We start from the raw sequence: 23,050 nt of genomic DNA, 5'->3' as shown, positions 1-23,050 counted from the left end.
ACTGGTTCTTACCCCTAAGTACAAAACGTGTTAAGACAAGCCAGTATATTTACAAACCAAATGATCTGAACATTATGCTTGTTATATGGCATTTCATATTATTACTAGAATACTTTGTACAGTGGAAGTAGTCTAAACCGGTACTCATTGGGACTGAAGAATTGATCCGGTTTAGACAATGCGCTGGATTATAGAGCTGATTATAGAGCTATATAGTGGGCTTCTGCCTTACATAAATATCCTATAATAATGACAAAATCGGTCACATCTCCACCAACATTAATTTTAACGTTTCACATGAAATATGAGACAAAAGAAATTGTTCAACAGCACTAGCTTAGACATGACAGCACTAGCTTAGAAAATAATATACCTCATAAGTTACGTCATAACGGCTTGACGTGTAGAAGCTGTCCATCTCTGATCAAACTTATCATTTAACATTTATAGTTGTTGATGTATAACTCTACGCATATGGATAAAGCAAACTTGATACATGACTGGGAGGATTTCTGTTGAGCGGGCTACCTTGGCTTTCTTTGCTACAACACCTCCTCCTATCACTGAATCTGTTGACTGGACGTCTATTTGATGCTATTCCAATTGGCTTCACGACCAAAGCATGGCCATTTATTGATGCGTAGTGTATTCACTAGGGTATAATGATGTCAAACACCTGATATCAAACTTCAATGTTTGGTAGGCGATACGTTCGCATTGACGTACCCCGAAGAAGGTATGACAACACCCTGAGTTGCATGTGCGTTGGTAGGCGGTCCAGTTGAGGGCATTGCGTTGGTGATCGATGCTTCTTGACCAATGCTGTTGACCAGCAGTGCCTGAGGTACAGTATAATGCACTGGGATGTTGGTGGCAGTGGTGTTTATAAAATATGATGATATACCAACCTCGGATAATGCTGGATCATTCATTGTAAGATTCACGTATCCAGTCAGTTGACGCGCAATGCTTGAACTCACGTGTATTAATCATTATCGCTCCGTACATCAACCTACTCTGCTCAAATCTTGATAACCTATTTGTCATTGCGGTGTTTCCTCCAATAGGAACATACTGTTAAAAGATCAAACAAAAAATTGTTCCCATAAATGTATTTTTGATGGTACAAATTGGAAGTGATGACACAGTTTACCATGGCTGCACATTCCTGATGCGCTAAGATCTAAATGTGTAAATGCCAGTCATAACTATGTTTATGTTTAACTCATCCAACAATAACACCATATGTGTTCAGTGGCTATAGATATCCACACACTCATCCATATGTTTACATACTTGTTCATTCATGTACTGGTCCGTTTCTAGATCTCAGTTCAGGTTAGGTTGTTCCCTTACCATCAAACGCCTCCATGAAGTCCTTTGTGCAGCCATACGAATTTTCGAGTCTTGACTTTATAACATGAATCGTAACAGTGTTGTCCTCAGCCGCTGTTATCCTCCAGCTGACCTCAGCTTTACTGGAATGTAGAATATATACATATTCATGTTGTGCTGTCTGCCAAAACAATGAACATTAAGGATACAGTTTTTGCATGCTCTACCCCCGACGTTATGATATTTATAAAAACTTGTATTAGTCTTTTGAGAAGTTTACAGTATTTTAGTATAAAATGTCTCATTTAGTAATACCTTCCTCGTTACACATTTTAGCGTTCGTCAAGGAATGGCTAGTTTATGAGACTTCAAAGAAGACTGTCCAAGCACCGATTTTCTTCAGTCGTGTTGTGGCATGGTATTAGCAATTTGATTCGTCAAAAACATGTAATCTATGAAAACTCACCTTTGGGGAATATGTGTCATTCTTGAACAAGGAAGCTGACAGATACGTTTTCCCAGAAACTGAAAACGTTGTAATCGTAAGTGTGTGACTTTCATGTAACACCAACATGCTGCGTGACTGAGTATGTTAGCTTTGAGAAGAAGACGATGCACGACACTGAAAAGAGAGACGCTAGTGCATGTGCAGTGCAGGAGGATGAAACTGATTCCGCGCATAGCTGCACACGCCTTACTCATACGACTTTCACGTGGTCGGTGCAGCACTTGATAATGGACAACCTGGGGCAACCTGGCAAACGCCAGTGGGCGTCACTCATACATGCTAATACGGGTCAATTGTCAGGTCGGTGCGCAACTTATCCTTGTTTACCAGTAAGTGTTCTAACTATGGGAGTTATTCCTTCATCAAAAGTATGCATCAAAACGAGAATAAAAGCATATCGTTCGTACCGCGTGTAATTTGCACAAAAGTGATATACAACTGAAATTTCGAATACATTTTTAAGTGTTAACTGAAACAAAAATCTAACACGAGACAAGATGAATCCGCTTAAGTGATAGCAAGGCATTTGTTGAAGGGTAGGCATCTTGAGAACATGCTTCAAAAAATCATATTATGATAAACAAAACCATATTTTCACGTTTTTCCAGTGAGTACATGTTCATGAATGAGAGAACAAACTAAGTATAACTGTCAAGTTGTATGCAATACAGTGGTTATATGCTAGATCAGTTAAAAGTCTGTCCATGTTTCGCACCTCTAAACTGTCCGGCTTTGAGATACATTTGAAATCCTTTGTACCTGGTTGCTGAGTCCGATTGAAACCTTACAGTGATGATGTGGCCGGAACTGATGTAGTCAGCGTCGTCATCTCCACAGAACCTCCCTGAACTTGAATCCCTTGACATCATGCCTTTACACAAAACGTGTAAATCAGATATTTACTAGACCACTCATATGAATCAAACCACTGTACATATTTCAGCGGTGAATAAACATCACAGAGCTTCGGATACTGGCGGATGGTCAATCCCAATCATGCGTCATGCACGTAATAATGGTGAGCTTATATGACTACAGAGTAAACTATCAAAGGGCACGAGCCGCGGATCTGGGTTCAGCTGGAACGATGACACGAATGAATTGTCGAGTAATTTGCTACCCCAAATACTATTGCACATGAATGAGTGAGAGTGTGAGCGAGTGCGTTAAACTTCACATCGGCAGTATTTCAGCCATACTATAGCACATGAGATTGATGCCTTAACTTACCTAGTACAGGTATAAAGAAAGGTACAGCAACGTGACCAGTGACTCAATGAGTGTGCTACGTTCTTTTAAAATTACTCTATTAATGACATTGTGGAGGACACTAGAAATAGGCTTCACATCACCAGGATTTATGTGTTCCTCAAACTTGACTTCCGGTGAATATGTAAAAACAAAACAGTTTCAAATAGTCCATTGATATATAAATGTCAATATTACGACGTTACTTTTGCTCTTCAGTATACATGTATATGTACGTGTATGTGAACATAGAACAAAAGAAAGGAAAATGTGTTCTTCGTTTTATCCATATCTTGCACCTACACTTTATACCAATGCAGAAAAGAACATATGATAAAGAGGAAAGTATCATGTGATAAATTATTTCCAATCCGATTGGAGTACAAACACATAAAAAACGTTATATTTATACATTCAGATCCACGTTGCCTGAGGGATTTGCTGTTACATATGGAGTACAGACAAGCAAGCACGATCAGTAAATATTTACATCATGCATTTGAGTATAGCATTCGAATACATTAACATATCAAACAACTCTATACAAATATATTAATATTACTTTCAGAACTATATTAAGTATATTAAAAATGCAACTTAATCATCTAATTTCCTGTCATGAAAAAAGTGAAAAATATGGGAGATAACTAAAATATCAATACATAATATCACAGCATGTCGTTTCCTGTCACGGACTATCTGTTAAAGATACTTCCTCAAAAGATCAAAGGTATCCTTCGGTAAAGCACACTTTTCTGAATTACGCAATATTGGGCTGACGTCGCAAACTCGGTCTCCTTCCCGTATAATCTGAGATGTTGTTTGTAGCATCGTTCCTGATTCAATCGCTCTTCTTCGTGGGTAACAGAATACTGTATTCACCTACACATGGTATAAACCAAACTTAACTGAACGTTATTCACTCAGCCGGCAGACTGCACATTGTACAAAGCGAACACAAGTGTATAGGTCCATTCAATGATAGGTCTGCCAGTGCCATTGGCCATGGCACCTCTGCCCATCAACCATCTGAGTGGAGGTCTATTGTGCTACTTTAAATGGCGTAATGACCTCTCTGTCCGGTTGTATTCATGACAGAATGGTGATATCATGGGACACGAGGGACTTCAATATTTGTTTGGCAGTGCTTCCGCATTGGTGTATCCTGAAGAAGGCGTGGTAGCACCCTGAGCTGCAGCTGTGTAGGTAGGAGGTGCAGTAAAAGATGTTGGGGGCATCGCGGTGGTAATCTGTGCTTGGCCAAACTGGTTGATCACAGGAACCTGGCCTACAGTATATTGCACTGGGATGCTGGTGGCAGTAGTACGTTGGCCGTGTTTGTAGATGATTATGACGATTACGCTTATGAAAATCAAAAGAAACACGCCACCAAGCGTACCTCCAACAATGGCTCCAACATCAGATTCCAAATCTGTAAAATATGATGATACACAAACATGAGATAAGACTCAGTACTTAAGGCATTAGGAGGTTCATGTACCCTGTCATCACTGGAAAAAAATCACGAGTTGTAATGTACACCCTAGCCTATCCATGGATTAAGGTTTGCTTTGGTACTTCTACCATTTGTGTACAGTAGATGTGTCTCCCTTCTTCACAAATGTAAAGTCAGATTGAATCTGACAAACATATATAACACATTAATTAGATTGCCAGCCCTTATTTGCGTCTAAAGAGTATGTCGTTATATACCTCGCCCGAAAAAACGACGAATATTTGGCAAAACTCAAGGAAGATGACGACATTTGTCAGACAGCCACCGGGCTGTAGACCTAACCGCTGCAACAATATTCAAGCAGCAGTCGTATTCGGGATCTCCAACACAGGATGTTTATGTCACTTACCTTCTCCACTCACCCAACCACCATGTTTAGACACTGACCTATTCTAAATCCCTTCCTACTCGATGGCAACGAACACAGAGCTATAAAATATATGATCAACTTGCCCGACACTTACCAAGTGAATGATAACTATATTCGTTGGTATACTGTATCTTGAACCCACGATCAACATCAGATGAATCTGACTTGAATTTCAGGAACATAACAGAACCAGAACTGCGTTTGATAGGTTCACTCTTTCCACACCAGCGGCCAAGTGAAGGGGCATTCGAGTCCGGTCCTTTAAAACAACAAGTCATACATTTCCTACAAGTCATTGCTGAGGCATGTTCTATAATGTCCACTTGTATCCGATAGTTACACTGAAACCATAAAGATCAAAGCTCTTGGACTGGTACAGAAAGCTAATGCACAGAATGTTCATACACGAATGTGCACCATTTATTACAATGCAAGCACTATGCAACACAGAGAACACATAATGCGTGTATATTACGTAAATAAAATAGCTATAGTTGAAATTGCTGTCACATGATTTAAATTGCCCATCTCATACCGTTAAATGCCTCCACGTAGTCACTGGTACAACCGAAAGAAGCTTCGAGTCTTGATTCGATAACATTGACTTTGACAATGTAGTCTTCATCCGCGGTGATCTTCCAGCCGACCTCAGCGTTACTGGAACATACAACACAGGCGTTTTGTGCTTACACGATCTGCTAAAACAGTCGACATGCGTACCTTTCACCAGTGATTATTTTTCTGCTTGTTCTACTTGCGACGTCATGATATTTCGAAGAAAAACCATTTCACCTCGTAAAGTTTAACACTTGTGATAAATCGGATAAGAATTTATCTTCAGCGATCCATGTTTGTCGTAAGAGTAAAATGACGGTATCGGGAGGTCAGGATTGCATGACATTGCTTCGAAGCAGATGCTCATGGTGTCAGTCACTAGGACGTTTTGTGCAGTCTCTGCCATTACCATCATATTGTTTATACTATTGTCAAGTCTGATAAATCGGAGCATGTTCTTCTTATTCTTTTCACTATTAAGCATTTTCATATAATATCATATGACATCTACACCTTCAGACACAACAGAAATTTGCGATGACCTTGCCAATATCTAGTCAAAAAGCAGGCTGACCAGTATTCATTACCTTCCACTTATTTCAACATTTTATTGATTATCGGCATAAGTAATCGGAATCGGACATTGTGTGTATAATTCAAATACTCACCTCGGGTAATTAAATGGGTAATTCGGGGAATATATGTACTGGTTACTGTAGGAAGCTGAAAACTCCTCTGTCGCAGAAACTGAAATATAATATAACAAAATATACTACTCAAAAAAGAAACGCATGGCAAAAAAAATTGTTATCAGTTTCTACACTTAAGGTTCAGTAATACAGGGCAGTCATGAAGGAAACCTGAATGAACATTAACGGTCAAATGCTGCAACAAACTGTACGTCACAAATGACAAATGTTCCAAGGTCAAGGTCGCAGAGCAGTCAGCATCTTGTGTGGCCACCATTAACATCAATGGTTGCCTGGCATCGGCGTCCCATAGACTGGATGAAGATTCCGGATGAAGTGCCTGGGATTGAGTTGGTACTCTTCCGTCAAGGTCACAAACAGAGCAGGTAACGTCTGTGGCTGAGGGTCACGCTGTCGCACACGAGGATCCAATTCGTCCTACAAATGCTCAATAGGGTTAAGATCCGGTGATCGTGAGGGCCAATCAAGAACCTGAACGTTGTTCTGGGCAAGGGAATCCCTGCTTATTCTTGCTGTATGCGAACGCGCGTTATCATGCTGAAAATTGACGTTCTGGTGGTTTATGAAATGAAGGAAATGAGGTCTGATGATTTCATCACGGTAACGTCGAGCTGCGAAATTGCCCTGGGCTTGAATGAGATCTGTCCTGCCACTGCATGAGATGCCAGTCCAAACCATGACATTCTCAGCACCAAATCTGTCCACTTCCTGTACACAATCTACAGCGTAGCGTTCGTTACGACGTCGTAGCATGTAACGTACCTCATCACCTTTGCAATGATCACCTCGCAAAGGTGCCCTGGAACGAATACCAGTCTCACGTAAGCGGAACCTTACAGTCTGATCAGAAATTGTTCTTAGGCCTGGCAGTACCGATGTTGTGGAGGATGCGTGGTGAACCTATTGCCGCAAATATCGACGCCGAATAAACCTGTCCTGAGCGGGAGTGGCCACACGGGGTCGACCTGACCTCACCTGATCTCACATGTTGACCCTTGTTACTGGTAGCGATGCCATGGTACTCTGTGACACGTTCAGTTGCCTTGCAATCGCAGGCTGAGACTCAGTAAGTCTAGGCATGACTTTAACACCAAATTTAAGATTGTCAACTGTCGCAATAGCATTGAGCTCCCAACACCACACACACACACATACACACACACACACACACACACACACACACACACACACACACACACACACACACACACACACACACACACACACACACACACACACACTTTTATTGGAAATGATGCATGGAATGTGTGTGCAAAAGGAAACGCATGAATTTCTTCCCGTTCATAATTTATTGCATCTATTGAGGAAAACAGATTTTGGTGCCTTTTGGCGAGTTGTCCTTAAAGACACTGGATTCAAACTCGGAAATGTTTGCAGACAGCGTTCACTGATAACATGGATACCAATGATTCAAATTCGAAAAATTACATGGAAAAATACTACCTCTGTACTTTTTCTTTTGAGTGCACACGGAAAATGTCAACATAAAGTTCACTTGTCATGTGTATTGCACGTTTCTTACCGCTAAAGCGTCCCGCCTTGAGATGCATTTGATATCCTTTGTTTCTGGTTGATGAGTCTGAGTGAAACCTTACGGTGATGATGTGACCGGAACTGATGTAGTTAGCGTTGTCATCCCCACATAACCTGCCGGCACTTGATGAACTGTTTTGTGCTCCTAAACACAAAACAAACGCATTTTCACAAACAAATTCCTAAAACAAATGTTATTATTATCATTGTTATGTATAATACAGTATTAAACTGTCATACATTGACACAGCTGTTAGGCGTATTTTCAGTGATACCGCCACTGTTTGCAATCTGTCAAATAAAAAGCTCTAATCACGTGTTGTAGACTTTTGCGATATTTAAACTCGTGATTGTTAATAATCCATTGTAAACGAGAACTTGGTGAATATGAATTGAAACACGGGGTAAATAAAAAGCAGGTTCTTTCAAAGGAATGAATGGTGTCGAATTTGATGTCGATCCCCTCCCTCGAGCTTCTTTGTCACTTTATGCTTACATGGCACATATAAAGTTGGAGTGCTGCTATTTTCCTATGTCACAAATGTCAGATGGTTTCAAGAATAATTACCATCGTATATTTCAAGGAAATCGAATGTACATTGGGATGTTGATTCAATCCCCATGTTCCTCACTTTTGCTTCAATGTTCGTGTTTCCTGGAGCATGTATGGTCCAGCTGCATTCTTGGTGGCTGAAATGACAATCATAACGGACTGGTTTACGCTACCACAGCACATATGAACACTTTCAGGTGAAAGAAATTTAGGCAGTGCATACTATGAAATGCTACGAAATTACAACAAAACAAACATTTCACTTATGCCTGTATTCAATTTGTATATAGGTGTAAACTTTGACAAACACTACATGCGTGAATATAGAAGATCAATATTTATGTTTTTTTATATTTCTAAGTTTCGTAATCTCAATTTTCTCAACTCAACTGTGTGTTAGATAGAAAGTAATTTCAGCATCATGTGATATTTCGCAGGTCGGGCATAAAAATCCAGAATATGGAAAACAAGCTATACAAACATTTGTATGGTATGAAGGATACTTTCAGTTATCATTCCAGTGATGTAGCGGCAGTAAATCGCTAATGAATCGAGTGTAAACGACAGAATCACGTGATTAAAACCGTGTGCGTGCATTGGCTACAGTGACGATGCTTATCATATGTTGCGTGAAAACCATCACTACTTGCAACTATATTTTCTTACTTTGGGTATGGCCCAGGGTAGTTAGGCGATGTTATGGTTGTGTAGTCAGTCGTAGTGATATTCACAGTTCCTCCACAATGGTATGGTTCTGAAAAGAAATTATTATTTCAGCAATATATTAGCGTGTTATTTTGTCACAGAGACCTAGACGCAGGTGGTAAAGGGTTTCTGAATCCATTCGTGGTGACAAACCAGTAGTCTTTTTGGAATTTTGGGGATTGGGGAATTTGAACCTATGACGATCAGAGGTTTTGAAGGAAACTTTGTCAGCTCTTCAAAACGCTATTTTACTGTGATCCTGTCTCGTCGCATATCTTACTTGGCGTATTCACAGACATTCGATATATTTCGCACAGTGGAAAGGGAATAATTGTGAAGAAGGAAATACCATTCGTTTCGAAGTATGCCAGCTTGAAGCCCCGTTTAACTGATGACATGTCTGTATGGAAGTGAATAGTCACAGCTGATCCAGTGCTCTGGAAGGTCGGTCGTGAAGGGCCACACCATGATAATAATGTGTCATTATAGATTGATGGTCCTGGGAAGAATAAACATAATTTCATAGCATAATCGAATGTAGGAAAGTACACATACTAGAGTATCACAGATATGAATATAACACTAGCATGTAAAACTAAACCATTTTGTTACGGTGGAATACACTATTAGTCACTCAATAATCTATCTAGCATGCCTAGGCCCTGTAGATAGCTTAAACGTGAAAACAGCACGCAACAAGGTGGATGAATTTCAGAAATTGTATTAGAACCAACACAAGACCGCATGTGGTTTGACATCGTTTCGTAACAGAGGAATATTATACAGATGTGTCCTACAATTTCCTGACGATCAACAGGTAGTCATACGACAGAGTCACAACATGAACCTGCCTAAAAGCAACTATAAGAGATACTTCACCCACCCCTACCTACATCGATGAGGTAAGTCCTCACTATCAAGGATGAAAACAACACTCTGCCGGAAACATTGACAACCCACAGGCAGACTATGAAAACTTCAACATCATTCGAATGCAGTTAAACAAGGCAACTATCAGGGTTTTACTATATACGGAAGCCTAACTAATATGCAGGCACGTTCTACGTTTTCAAATGGAAAGGTCAGTGATTGAAAACTACAATATGCTCGGATTGGCACTAGGCAGTACACTAATTTACGCAGGCCAACTCTAAGTTTTCAAATGCTAAAGATCAGTAATATGAAAATTCATTATGCTCAGATTGACACTTGGCAGTCACAACTTCCCCTGACTTAGCAACACTAGAGAAGGTACTCACTCAGTTTTAAAAGGACTGTTCCGTTTCCAGAGTGTAAATTCCCAAGTGTCTAATATATATTCCACTAGGTATCCAATTTGCCTGGCTGACGTGTGTTTTATTGACATGCTTGTGACCTACTGACCCCGTACTATTTTGGTCCTGTCGCTTAAATATGACCGAAGCTGACATCAGAGAAAACAACCTCTCATTGCCAGTCAAGATTCACTTCGTTAGTAAATACGTGCTTCTAAAATACTCTAATTGCCTTCTCCTGCCTGTACGCAACAATGATAGCATCTTTCATCATATATGTATGGAACGATCTGAAACTAACCTTCATGAGACCATTTTACTAACTCCTACGTACAAAAGAGATATTTAATTATAAAGTAGTTCTTTTCCACTACTTCCATAGTAACGGACTGAGAAAACGTTAAACTCTCGGTGTATCCAAAACTTGCCTAACACTAACACTAATGTAACGTTAACGATATTATGAGAAGTGGACTACAAACTAACATAACATAAATGTGGGCATGAGCAATAAATACTGCGGTCGTAACAAACTTTGCCGAGCGCACTAATCACTGGTAACAACGGCCGCCATTTTCAAAAGCAAATGTAGCTACACCGTTACACATTTCATTAAAGAAGACAATACAACGTGAAAACGAGCTATTGATCGCCAACAACTAATGGTAGATCACATACTAGGGAGCATGGGGACTTACATTACTTTTCCTGACCCAAGCTAGATTTACACCGTTCAGCTGTCAGCATTTTTTTGACAATATAGCTATGAAATAATATTATATACTGCAGTTACAAATCGTAGTAAGTTTACATTTACTTTTAAATTTACTGCGCGGAAAATGATTACTACACGCATATTGAAAACAGGGTCGAGGAAGAAGGCTATGCAATTCTACATGGCACACATGACACCTCTCAGCACCAGGACGTGTATAAATTTACAATACTGTAGCTCGGTCTATGAATGCTATTATTTCTGGTAATTCTTCTCAAAGTGAACTTCGCGTGGTATTGCTTCCATTCTAATAAATCATTTGATGATTGGGATTGTGGTGTACACAGTAAAATATCATATGTCAAACAACATATTTGTTCTTGTTATTGACCAACAACAACTAAAGAAGGTCCATCATACCAGTAGGTTACATTTAGCTGAACGTTGAAATAACAAATATTCTACGTTGGATATTATGTTGAGCATTTAAAATTCTTGGAATTAAAAGGACTTAAGTAATTCCGCTAATTCACTTACTAATTACAATGCACACTATTATCAAAATGTATCAATAAATTTCCCTTGATAAATATTACTAAATGAAAACAAATTCTGTTAAATAGATCCTTCAAACATTTTATATATTTAGTCCTTGTGGTGGACAGATGCTAATGACAGTTTGATCGAAGACAAAATTGATGTACAGCAACCCATGCCTGTTAAAAGAGGCAGGATCGGATGGTCTCTCCCGCTGATTTTCTTGACACTCAAATTAACGTAACGTAACGTAACGTTACGTATCGCAGTAACGTAGATTTATGTCCAATCACTGTTTTTATCCGGCCCAGGCTCGATTATTTACGGATATATATGTCACGTACTAGGTCTTCACTCCTCGGGAATATAAACAAACGTCCTTGATCTCCTTGTTTGTTGTAAAGAATATGCAATGGATCAATACATTGTTCTTGGTCGTTATCAGCTCATCACGGAAGTAGAGACTACATATAACTCACCGTCATAAGCCGTAACATGGTCATATCTGCAGTGTTCGTAATTGCTATAACCAGAGTATATGTCCGAGTCGATAACTTCGATGCGCACCATCATATTTGGAGTAGAAGCCGTTATTGTCCACCGACAGTCTTCTTTGCTGTAAGAAATATTCAATTCAGTATTTTCACCATGTCAACGAAAACCTCAGCCCTACTTTTATCATATATTCCAGAATTTCATTTTAAATGATCAAATAATGGAAATTATAGTTATCCTGTCACTGAATAATGGGGAGTGGAGATCTGCAAAAGTTAACCGCTAATGTTGTAGAGGATTGTTTTCAAATGTGGTATACATACACACATACGTACGCATGCATGCACAAGTAAACTCGGATACTTACTTTTTGACATCGTACAGGTAGAAGAAGGAGGGAAGGAGAATGAATACTAAATGAATACTTACCTTTGATATCGTACAGGGTAGCCAGGGGATTGTAGGAACTGTCGATTTGTAGTCGCATTAAGGAACAGAGAGCCACAGTCTACTGACTGAGGTGGTACCACTGCAACATTGACAGATTAAATCGTATTACTTCTGAAGGCTAAGCGGTGTGCAGGAGACGGCACGGTGTCTCAACATTCGAATATTACCAACATTATTCAACTTTAGATTGAGTTTCTACTGCTGCAGCTCTTTCACATACCTTTCCGTATGCTGTGTGAAGCACGGATTCGGAAACCCCGACCACTTGTGTCACCGTTGGTTTTGAACACCATACTCATTATCATTCCGTTGGAGTAGTATGGACCCACTGGTGTTGTTGAAGAATCACCACAAAACTCTCCAATGAGGCTCTCTATCCGGCCTACATTCAAAACACACGTATAGACGCGTCACAAATAAACACAGAACAAAGTTTCAGCCTCTTCATTTTGCTCATATTTGAATTGTATTTTCAGTTTTGCAATTTTTCAACTATTTACAAGGCATAAACGAGACTGAGTAAGTCTGATCAAACGCTGCTTTGAACAGAGTATCAGTTATTTAAAGGCGTGTCGGAGCAGTAAAGAACAGGTCAAAGCTTGTTACGCCCTTCTCGGTAATTGTATATTGATATTCACTTTCCTTTGTCAAGGTTTCTCCCTAACAATTCTCAACACATGGTCAGTCAGTTTGCATATCACAACAGAGGAAGAGTTGGGATTACCTTGTCTATAATCAAATGGGTCTTGCTCCATGTTTTCGAACATTACTCACACACCTTGATAAAGAGTAACCGAGTCGTTTTCGCAGTGTGGGTAGGCGCCATCTAAATCCGAGTCGACAATGTCTAATTTCAGGTTTCGTTGCGCTGAATGTGATACATCGGCCAGTGTTATGAAGCATTCCAAGTTACTGAAACGATTTTAATCATCATCGATATTGTGTTGTCTGAATATTTTACAACTGTAAGAACTATTTTGCAACAGGCCTAGGGCATGTGTGTAACAGATTTTCAGTAAGAAACAGTGTGCATTGGCATGGATATAAACGTTACCATTCCAGTAATGTTTTAAAGCTGTAAACAAAATCGGATTTTATCGGTTTCTTCGTGCAATTGGGAAGTAATTCACTGGAAGAAAATTGGGTATTGTACTCACTGAATATTTCATACCATCGATGCACCTGAAGTTCACATTATGTCGAGATTAATTCCTAATTTTCAAATGGATGCTGTACATGAGGAATTTCGCTTTCTGTTTTGTCAGACTTCTGCTTTTAAATAATTGTCCTGAATCATTGAAAACAGAAGTATACATAGTCTATCTACGAACACCATCCTCAGTCAGAAACACAAGATGGATAAGTTTCATAAGGTTTTCATTTCGGACAGGGGTCTACAACATTTCTGTTATATCTAAAGTTCGACCATAGCCATTGAAGATTTGAGATGTTTTCCCTCATATGTTTTCGCTCCTGTTGGTTCTTAGATCCACTGAAACCATTTGGTTTCCAATTCCTCGATGTTCAGCTGAATAAGGGATAAGCGGCGGCATACGGATAGACATGAGTTTACAGTACTGTAAGTTAACATACCTTTCATAAGAGTCGGGATATCCAGGTGACAGAATGATCACGGGTGTAGAATACACGGGATATGTATTATTGCAGTCACCAACTGAAATGTCAAATTATTTTTATTAATTCCACATTCATTGCGCAAATTTACTGTTTGTGATCTACAACAAACGTCAAAGATATAACCAGCAAAAGACACAGGTGTAACTAAATCCTACGTGCGAATCTGAAACCCTACCCCTTACACAGTAAAATGCAGTCAATTCGATATTTAACTTAATATTTTCTATTTATTTGTATAAATATTTTATGCGTAACATCACCCATGGAAACATCCCCGTAGTTATTTTATCTCTATTTACTTGCCCTCCTGGTTGCATATATTTTAAGTGAACCTTTTACAGTGAGTGAGTGAGTTAATATTTAGCGTCACATCGGCAATATTGCAGCCATATCGTGACGAGAACATTTTAATTTATATCACAGTATTAAAATTAATTATCTTAGGGGTGGCTCTATCTGGTTCTTCGGTCCGGTCCTCACATCGATAGGTTCTAAATATAGTGTCAGGAAGTTCAGAATAACATTGACGTCATCTTTTTAGGTACTTAAAAGTTGTCTTACGTCTATACATTCCTATATTTACATCGTTCTTACATCTTTGTTGCTACTATCCTATATATAACGTGTCCTTTTGTTCAAATCTATCATAATACTTAAACCTTTGAAACTCATAGAAACAGAGCATTCTGATAATGTAATACGTGCACGGACTTACGTCGAAGAGGTACAAACAAAAGCGTAGAAGTTTCTCTGGTTTGATGTATCAGTGCCGAGACTGTCGTGTGTGATTCTGCCAATGCCACAACTTTATCTAGACAAATGGGATCGTGTCATCAACGTTCCGTTCCCTTTTATTAAATAATATAAACACACTAGTAAAAAAATATAACTACAAGCCGTGAAACAAATACCTTTTCGTGCAGTATATTGTAGCATGAAGCCTGACTTAGTTACGCCAACATCGGTGGTAAACTGTACTACCAACGAATTCTTCGAACTCTGGTATCTGGGTATCTGGCTCGAACAGGATTTCCCTAGATATTGATCAGCTGGAACATAAAATTATTTGTCACAGAGTCAACTTCATTAAATTATGCATCATCATTACGTAAAGTTATTACACCATTATTCAAACATGTATTAATAGACACATATTTGGCATCAGCAACCTTCAGTGCACCAGTGTTTTCATATTCCACAAACATTTGAAACATGTAGAGAAGGAGGGCATGCGTGTACTACTGCTTAGTACCTAACAGTGTCAGTAACCAATCGTCAGTATAGACATACATTATTTGTTAACAGCTGTAACTTTGGGAGACATTTTCGGACTCTTCGAGCAAGCCTTAAGTCGTTTTGGTTCCGTAAGACGGTAAATTATTTCTAAGTATAAATATTAAGTTTTGTGTTAATTGAGTTATTGTAAATGCTTAACAACCCACAAATGGTTTTCCCAGCTGAAGATAACCGTGTGTGGGAGACATAATTCAACGCAAGATATTGCGAAAGCAAACAGGTCGTAGTCAGGCAGGTGTAGGTAGATTCTTTCAAAAGGTTCATGATGCCAGAGCCTAAGACTGACCCTAAGTCCCAATGGCATTACTAAGGTGAAACGGTTTCGCATGCTGTTGTACATAGCACTGTCATGCATGTAGGTGTACGATATAACAACAATAATTGAATTTCTTTATATAAGCTTGTTCATGATGGATAGTGTAATGTCATGCGTGATGCCGACAAATGAATTCCCTCAAAGATACCGATTGTGTGGTCGTTTCTCCTATTGTCAGTACCATAGATACCTTCAGTTGTGTTTCCGTTAAAAACACGAAGGGCATCATAGCGACACATATTTATGTCCGAGGCACTGCTCTCAATATCTGACTGTAGAATTTTCAGTCCAACTGTATCGGTTTCATTTTCTGCTCTAATGGTCCACGTGCAGCGAAGGTTACTGAAAATATAATAACAACTTCTTCAGTTGGCATTCTATAGCCATTCTAATATTGTATTGTCCTCTATAGATAGTTGAACTGTTCTAGATCTAATTACTAGTTTTACATTCTCTGTGATATTCTAGACGGTCTTGCTGTCCTTCGTTGACAGGTTTTTATAATGTGCCACTAATCAATACGTAGGTTTGCAACTAATCATTCTCGTCACGGTATGGCTGGAATATTGCCAGTGCGACGATAAATGTTAACTCACTCACTCACTGTATAGTCTTCTGAATCTCCATTAACGTTACGATATTAGAAAGCAACATAAACAACCACAAGGGACAGTATTTCACAGCTAAAAACATTAGCGATTATTTACATATATTTATGTATAAATAAAGTGTGAATAAGTATTGAAAATGTTGATATAATGTTTTGTGCAAAATGATAGTAAATTTTAGACAACAGAGCGAAAGTGCATTTATGAGTGATACACATTTCGGAGAGAATATACGTGTCAACTTCAAAATAGAAACCTTAAGGTTTTCTGGTATACTCTAACTCCTTGATGACCTTAAGAAATTGACATCAAAGAGATCTATCCCTTACAAACAAGAACTCTTGATTTGAGACGTTAACAACTAAAGAAATGACAGATTTCAATCACAGCTGGTAGTGAATAAACATGACCTTACTTGAAGTAGGTGTATGGATACCCCGGGGAGGTGAGGTGTTGTGGGTGTGATGTTGCTGTCAACGTTCCGCCGCATTCTACAAAAGTTTTCAAACATTAGGTATATTGTGAATAAGGATTTCGTGCTTTTTAATACTTTGACTGTCAACAAGTATTACTGTTGGCGAACAATAAACGCATATTAAAACGAATGCAATATAAACGAAAGGCTATTGCATTTGATACAGTAACTAAATATCAATGCGACAATTTCCTAAAGTCTTAAACCATGTTCTATGCTTTACACACGGTGCATATCATTGATGAATTGTAGCAAGATGAAATATATTTCAGTATCTGAACATTCTTCTATTTCGAGATGATGTTAATATGTCATTTCGAACCACGCAGCAATTCTTCTCATTTTCAGGGTCTTGCAATTGTTTGCAACATTCTTATATTTTCCATCTGTGACAGTGGTTGTATATTATGAAAAGACGAGTGCTTTTAAACGTTGTTCTGAATATTCTTCTAAACCGAATAACGATCTCTGTGACAAACAAACGCCTATGGCATGACAGGTAAAGAGGTCATTTTCAAAATCAATCATGGCGTATGGATCAAGATCTGGTCGGTAGAATTCGCTAAAAAGATGGTTTTCACTTACCTTCAACATCCATAATGTTGATGCGAAACCCTGCTGCATTCGTATAAGCATCAGAGATAAACTCTATGTACATGCTGTTTCTGCTGCTGAGGAAGCTTCTCGGAGTTGCGTCTTTGCCACAAAATTTGAACATGGATACATTGGATCTTTCTGGCCCTGGTGACAAAAACACACAATTGCAAACATTTTGCTGACAGATTTCGTCAGACGCGTTTTCATGTTATTGACATTACTCCATGTGATTATTGATTATTAAATGTAATTCAGTTTAATATTAGATAAAGACGAAGGGTTGAACCATAAATAGACCACACACCCTGTATATGATACACAAGATGATCAAAACGCCTAATTCTCAGAGTCATTCTTAGGGATTTGGTTTGAACAACGCGTTTCATAACACGTGACTTCAGTGGGGTGGAGTGCTTACGATGTCTACCGTGACAGATAGCTAGATAACGGACAATGACTATTGCTCATGCCCTGAACCTCTTGTGTCTTGGTATGTGGGGAACCTGGAAGATTGACCCTATTACATTGAGGATGGGGCATCCCCTTTCCTTCCAGGAAATCATGTAAATTATTCTTCCTCGGACATAAATGGCGACCTATTTGGAAAGTACGTGTAAAGATAAATAAACTGCAAATATCAAACTTTTAAAAAACAAAATTCCCAAACCTTACTTTATAAACATTAAAGTACATTGTTAGTTAAGTGCGAGTCCTCACAAAGCAATGCATAGTTGCCAAACTATTGAAGCTGGGAGGTAGAAAAAATACCTTTGATCCATAGACAAAAACGATTTTGTAAAGTATCTGACGAAGGAGAATAGTTCTATCATTTGTCCATATTTTGAAAACGAAAGACAGCAAGTGTGCGGAGATTTTGCTGCTTTCAACCCGATATGTATAAACCATTTACTTTTCAATATTTTTTTACTCTGCAAGACTTTGCTATATCTATCCAACATCTACATGTATAGATATTATGTTCTTGAAATATTATGTACATTGTAGGTGACAGGGACCTGAGTGTGAAAAACATCTCATTTCAGTTAAAGCATTGGCCTGAAACCATGTACAGTCTTCACAATGCTGACGGTCTTAATGTTATTGCTGATTGTTCCATTGCATGCTTCTAACCTGAATTTTAGCCACGGCCCTCTATAATAATATTAATGTTTGCAAATGATATACGTACCATCGTAGAAAGACAGATTGTCATATTTGCAATTTGTGGAGCGTTCTAAGGAAAAGTATGCAATATGAATGCCAACGCGACGATCAGGTGTCGATGTGTGTATCTTCCATCCACAAGTCAAGTTTCTGAAATAAACAGTTATCATGGTAGGAATGTAGATTGGCTGAAGCTTATTCGCCAAAATCGCAAACCATTTATAACGTAGCAGGATCCTGTATCTATAGCCAGTTAAAGGGTGTGGCCTCGCCCCTCCGCAGTTCAGCACTTTACTTCCTGAGCACGTCACCACTCTATATGACTTGGTGTTATGTACTTGATCTTTCCCATGCTAGCATCAATTCTCACACTGCACTAATGAGAAACACACTTGTAAACTTGTTTGACACTCTATGCTTACGCGCCATAGGGTTTTGGATATCCTGGCGATGTTATGTTTACTGCATCTCCAGCAAGTGTGATTTCCTCGAAACATCTGTCTGAAAGGATAATCAATGACACATATATGCATGCAATTGAAATGTGGGTCTTTTAACATAAAATATTGTCAGAGCTTACAGTTGGCTGAAATAAATTTGGGTCTTGTATATATGTAGTTATCTGTCGCATTGTTCAAATCTACTTCCTGGTTAGATGAAAATGGGAAAACAATTTTGAAAGGTATTAACTTCAAACATATTCCCATGGGTGAAAATATTCAAATATTTAAACAATACATCCCGAATCTAAGAGACAGTATGTCAATCGTTCAATCAGAAAAGTCTCTTTGTGGGTTCTTCATTTGAGACATTAATTTTATTACGTTCCAGTTCAACAAAGGCCAATCGGGCTCATTATCAATGACCCAACCTGCTTGGTCGCCGTCCAAGATTAAAGCTCAGACCAATAGAAAGAATGCTATATGTAGCCTACAAGTTAATCGGTGTCACCTGAGGTATCAAGTTATACTGCACGTACAGTCAGCATCACGTATCCTCAATCATGTATCAGCATCAGTGTAACTTTATAAACCCAGTGCCATGTAAAACGTATGTTAATTTCTCATCTTGCTGTCTTAAAATACATCTAACCCAGAGTATTGTAACTTCTTGTAAACTTCTGGATGTATGGTTATGTCAACACCAATGATCAAGGCTGTAAATGTTAAAATCAAAGGCAAGGACATGAGTGACGTTGTTTAACTATCTCGTAATCAGAGAACCAAGATATAACTTGACAAGTGGCCTGCCTAGTCGTTTCGCAATTATCGATTCCCATGCACGTCTTGTCATGCACTTATTTTCATTCCTCCAGTTATTATGCTACCTGGAAACTCTAGTGTTCTGTACAAACTCTTTGAATGTATGGTTATGTCAACACCAATGATCAAGGTTGTAAATGTTAAAAGCAAAGGCAAGGACACGAGTGACGTTGTTTAGCTAACTAGTAATCAGAGAACCAAGATATAACTTGGCCTGCCAAATTGTTTCACAATTATCGATTCCCATGCACGTCTTTATAACGAACCACCAGTGGGCAGGTTAGGACCACATTTGCGCTGGCATATCATCACTTTTTAATTCTTAATCACACTGTTTTTTATATAGATTTTGATAGATTGTGTTGTTATGGCATGCCGTTGGTATGTTTATTGACTTTAAATTCTGTAAAGACATGTCACCTGTGTGCCGATGTTATCATGATTATCGAATACAAGTGGTCCAGAAATAACACTCTATTTCAGATAAACCCCAGTGTCAATTGGCGTCACTATCTACCTGTAGAAACCTGGAAATTTTACCTGTACTTGCGGCATGCAACGACGACAGTGTACCGAGTAAGACGGCTATGGTTTTGTATATCCCCAACATTTGTTTGAATCCTCCTAAATACACATCCAACAAACTCGGGTAGCAGTGTAATGGCGAGCTGTGCCTATATGTGGTGATTATATTGAGGCCAGGTTGTGACGTCAAGGGTATCTTATCAAACGGCTTGTATGCTTAGTGATAATGGGTGTTTCTGCGATATACCCATATTTTGAAACGGGAAAGTTGTTCTATCGATGATTTTGCATGTACTCACCAATCCGTGCTTGCCGCTTGTCGCAGATCCCAGTTGTGCAGATCGATGCTCACTGGATTGTCTGGTCCAAACTCGATTATTTACAGACCTCCACCATATAGCTGGAATATTGCTGTGTGTTTCGTAAAACTAAACTCACTCACTCACTTCTGTATAGCTATTAGCTAGTAGTTCCCAATGGCGATTATGGTGTTGCTTCATGGCTTTTTCTATTAATCCGAGGTCACATTTAGTTAGGTCAACCTTGTAAACTGTTTGTTTTGCGATGCCCATGACTCACCCTTACATTACTGTTCGTGGAGGATATTTGCATTTTCTTGCCAAGTAACATCATGTTTATGATCAAACAGTGATCCTGTACCTGCCACTCATGGCGAATTTATTTCCCGCCCATCTTCTGTCATTTATGCAAGTGTAATCATATCATGAATGTAAATGCAGGGGCGGTTGGGTAGTCCAGTGGTTACAGCGTTCAATTTCCGACATGGGTACAATGTGTTGAGCCCATTTCTGGTGTCCCCAGCTATAATATTGAAGGGATATTGCAGACAGCAATACAACTGCACACTGAACGTGAATTTATGTGTTCGCCTTAAGTGTAAAGAAACGATACGTAACCCTAATATCCTGAACGATCAGGACACAATGTCAGATATGAAAGCAAATGGTGCTAGGAGTATATAATACACGAATTGCTAACCTTCCTCACACATACAACTTAAATTCAGTGTAAAGGTCATTTGAATAAGCACCCTGTGTTATATCTATTAGAAAGCATCTGATTTGTTTCGAATCGTTCACTGGACACTGATTCTAGGGATTATGAGCTTTTTGTTAATTCATTACGAATAAGCACCAAGTTGTTCATGTAGCAATGTTGAATCAAGTTCTAAACGCTTTCCAGAAGCTTACCTGTATATTGAATTGTGGATCTACACGAGTTTGTATGGGGAAATCTTGTTTATGGAATTCCTGGTTGTGCGTGCAAAAACACAACCGCGATTGCCACATTTTCGCCTGGATATATCCCTCTAGGTGAGTTCATACCGTGGGTGGTAACCCCAAGTAGTCGAGCTCTCATTTCGCAACAACAGGAATACCATACAGAGTCACTCCTAGACTTAGTGACACTGAACATCGGAATCCAGGTAACAAAGTTACATCACAAGTCTGCATCTGTCTGTAAAAAGAGAATGGAGGAATCTACAACCCATTAACACTTGCTGAACTTTCCAAGCTGTATTTCTTGGAAATACGTCACTTTTTTTTCTATCAACAAGTTTTTAGAAAGTCTTACCACCGCGTCAGTTTTAAACAAAAATGTGCCCGAGAAACATTTTACCTTTTCTGCAGCCTTAGTTGTTCATACATTCCATGTTCCGCACAAACTATTACAGCCAGAACTTTTGACATCCTTTAGCCTCAGGTTACATATGTGCATATGTAAAAGAACACACAATCCGGTTACCAGCTGGATAAATGTTACTTGAAGGCCGTATCACTAAAACCTTTGAATTATGTTGGATAAAAGAGCTCTCACATTCAGTTTCCATGTTCACTGGAAAACCAGTTAATGGTTAGTTTGGAACGAGTAAACGTGGTTTGGAAAAACAGATACACAAACAAATACTACTGATTCTGCCTGCTCCGGACAGTACCGATACTGAGGTTATCAAATAAAACAACGAAAGAGGAATTTCCCCTTTTATGACATGGTGATAAACTGTTAAATTCCAAGGAAAGTGGATTTTGGCGACAGTATAACCCTTATACGTGTGTAAGGTTCTGAACAAGTAGTGAGAAATATACCCCTATGGAAACCGAGTGTCAGTATCTCAAACATGCACAATTGTTTGTACTTGCAGTATACGGCGGGGTAGTTTATGCCATCATTGAGTGATTAAGCCGACAAGATAATTATTTCATTTTACTTAACGTCAAATCCTTCAATTACATCGGTTAATCAATAGTGTCCTGCTGACTATTTTACGTAACGGTATTGAGGATTGTGCGCCTGATAAGGCTGCAAGAGTTGTATGCCAGGGAGTTGAAATTGAAAATGCGATGTACCGTAGTTATGGACATCCAATGATCGAGGGGGAAAAAGCGCCCTTGAGCAGTTGAACTAACTGGATATCGGCTTTATACAAATATCTAGTTGTATAGAGTTACACCCCTTGCACTGCTTGTATATGTATATGTACATTGGACAAAAGAAACGAAAATGCGTTCTGCAGTGATCATTCATATAGTGCACCTAAATTTTCTACTCAGTGAGAAAAGTGCATTTCACAAAACAGAATAATCCCCTGATGTAAGTTTCCTGTGATCATGAATTTTAATTC

The 23,050-nt window shown here is 38.9% G+C and overlaps 1 protein-coding gene across 1 annotated transcript; it reads right to left on the bottom strand.

The window, feature by feature from the left end:
* Positions 1 to 3,360: 3,360 nt before the first annotated feature.
* Positions 3,361 to 20,588, bottom strand: LOC137276759 (cubilin-like). Its single transcript, XM_067808399.1, has 20 exons — positions 20,422 to 20,588; positions 19,042 to 19,120; positions 18,645 to 18,769; positions 17,444 to 17,599; positions 16,799 to 16,874; positions 15,966 to 16,117; positions 15,075 to 15,212; positions 14,119 to 14,200; positions 13,304 to 13,437; positions 12,746 to 12,907; positions 12,505 to 12,604; positions 12,060 to 12,196; positions 9,404 to 9,553; positions 9,016 to 9,103; positions 8,365 to 8,486; positions 7,786 to 7,941; positions 6,201 to 6,279; positions 5,513 to 5,634; positions 5,072 to 5,236; positions 3,361 to 4,523 (listed from the first exon to the last, which is right to left on the bottom strand). The coding sequence occupies exons 1-20, from the start codon at positions 20,489 to 20,491 to the stop codon at positions 4,219 to 4,221; spliced, it is 2,598 nt and encodes an 865-aa protein (XP_067664500.1). The 5' UTR covers positions 20,492 to 20,588; the 3' UTR covers positions 3,361 to 4,218.
* Positions 20,589 to 23,050: the final 2,462 nt, after the last annotated feature.

The sequence above is a fragment of the Haliotis asinina genome, chromosome 3 (genome assembly GCF_037392515.1).
Source record: "Haliotis asinina isolate JCU_RB_2024 chromosome 3, JCU_Hal_asi_v2, whole genome shotgun sequence".
NCBI classification, from domain to species: Eukaryota; Metazoa; Mollusca; class Gastropoda; order Lepetellida; family Haliotidae; genus Haliotis; species Haliotis asinina.
The sequence above is the reverse complement of the archived record's forward strand: the minus strand, read 5'-3'. Positions and strand labels throughout refer to the sequence as shown.

Bases quoted from the DNA above. Each gene is read 5' to 3' on its own strand.
- LOC137276759 (XM_067808399.1), bottom strand. From the start codon at position 20,491: ATGTTGGGGATATACAAAACCATAGCCGTCTTACTCGGTACACTGTCG. The intron at 16,118-16,798 runs GTAAGGTCATGT...TTATATTTTCAG, and splicing joins TATCCATACACCTACTTCAA to TAACCTTCGCTGCACGTGGA. The intron at 5,635-6,200 runs GTGAGTATTTGA...TGTATGTTCCAG, and splicing joins TACCCATTTAATTACCCGAG to TAACGCTGAGGTCGGCTGGA.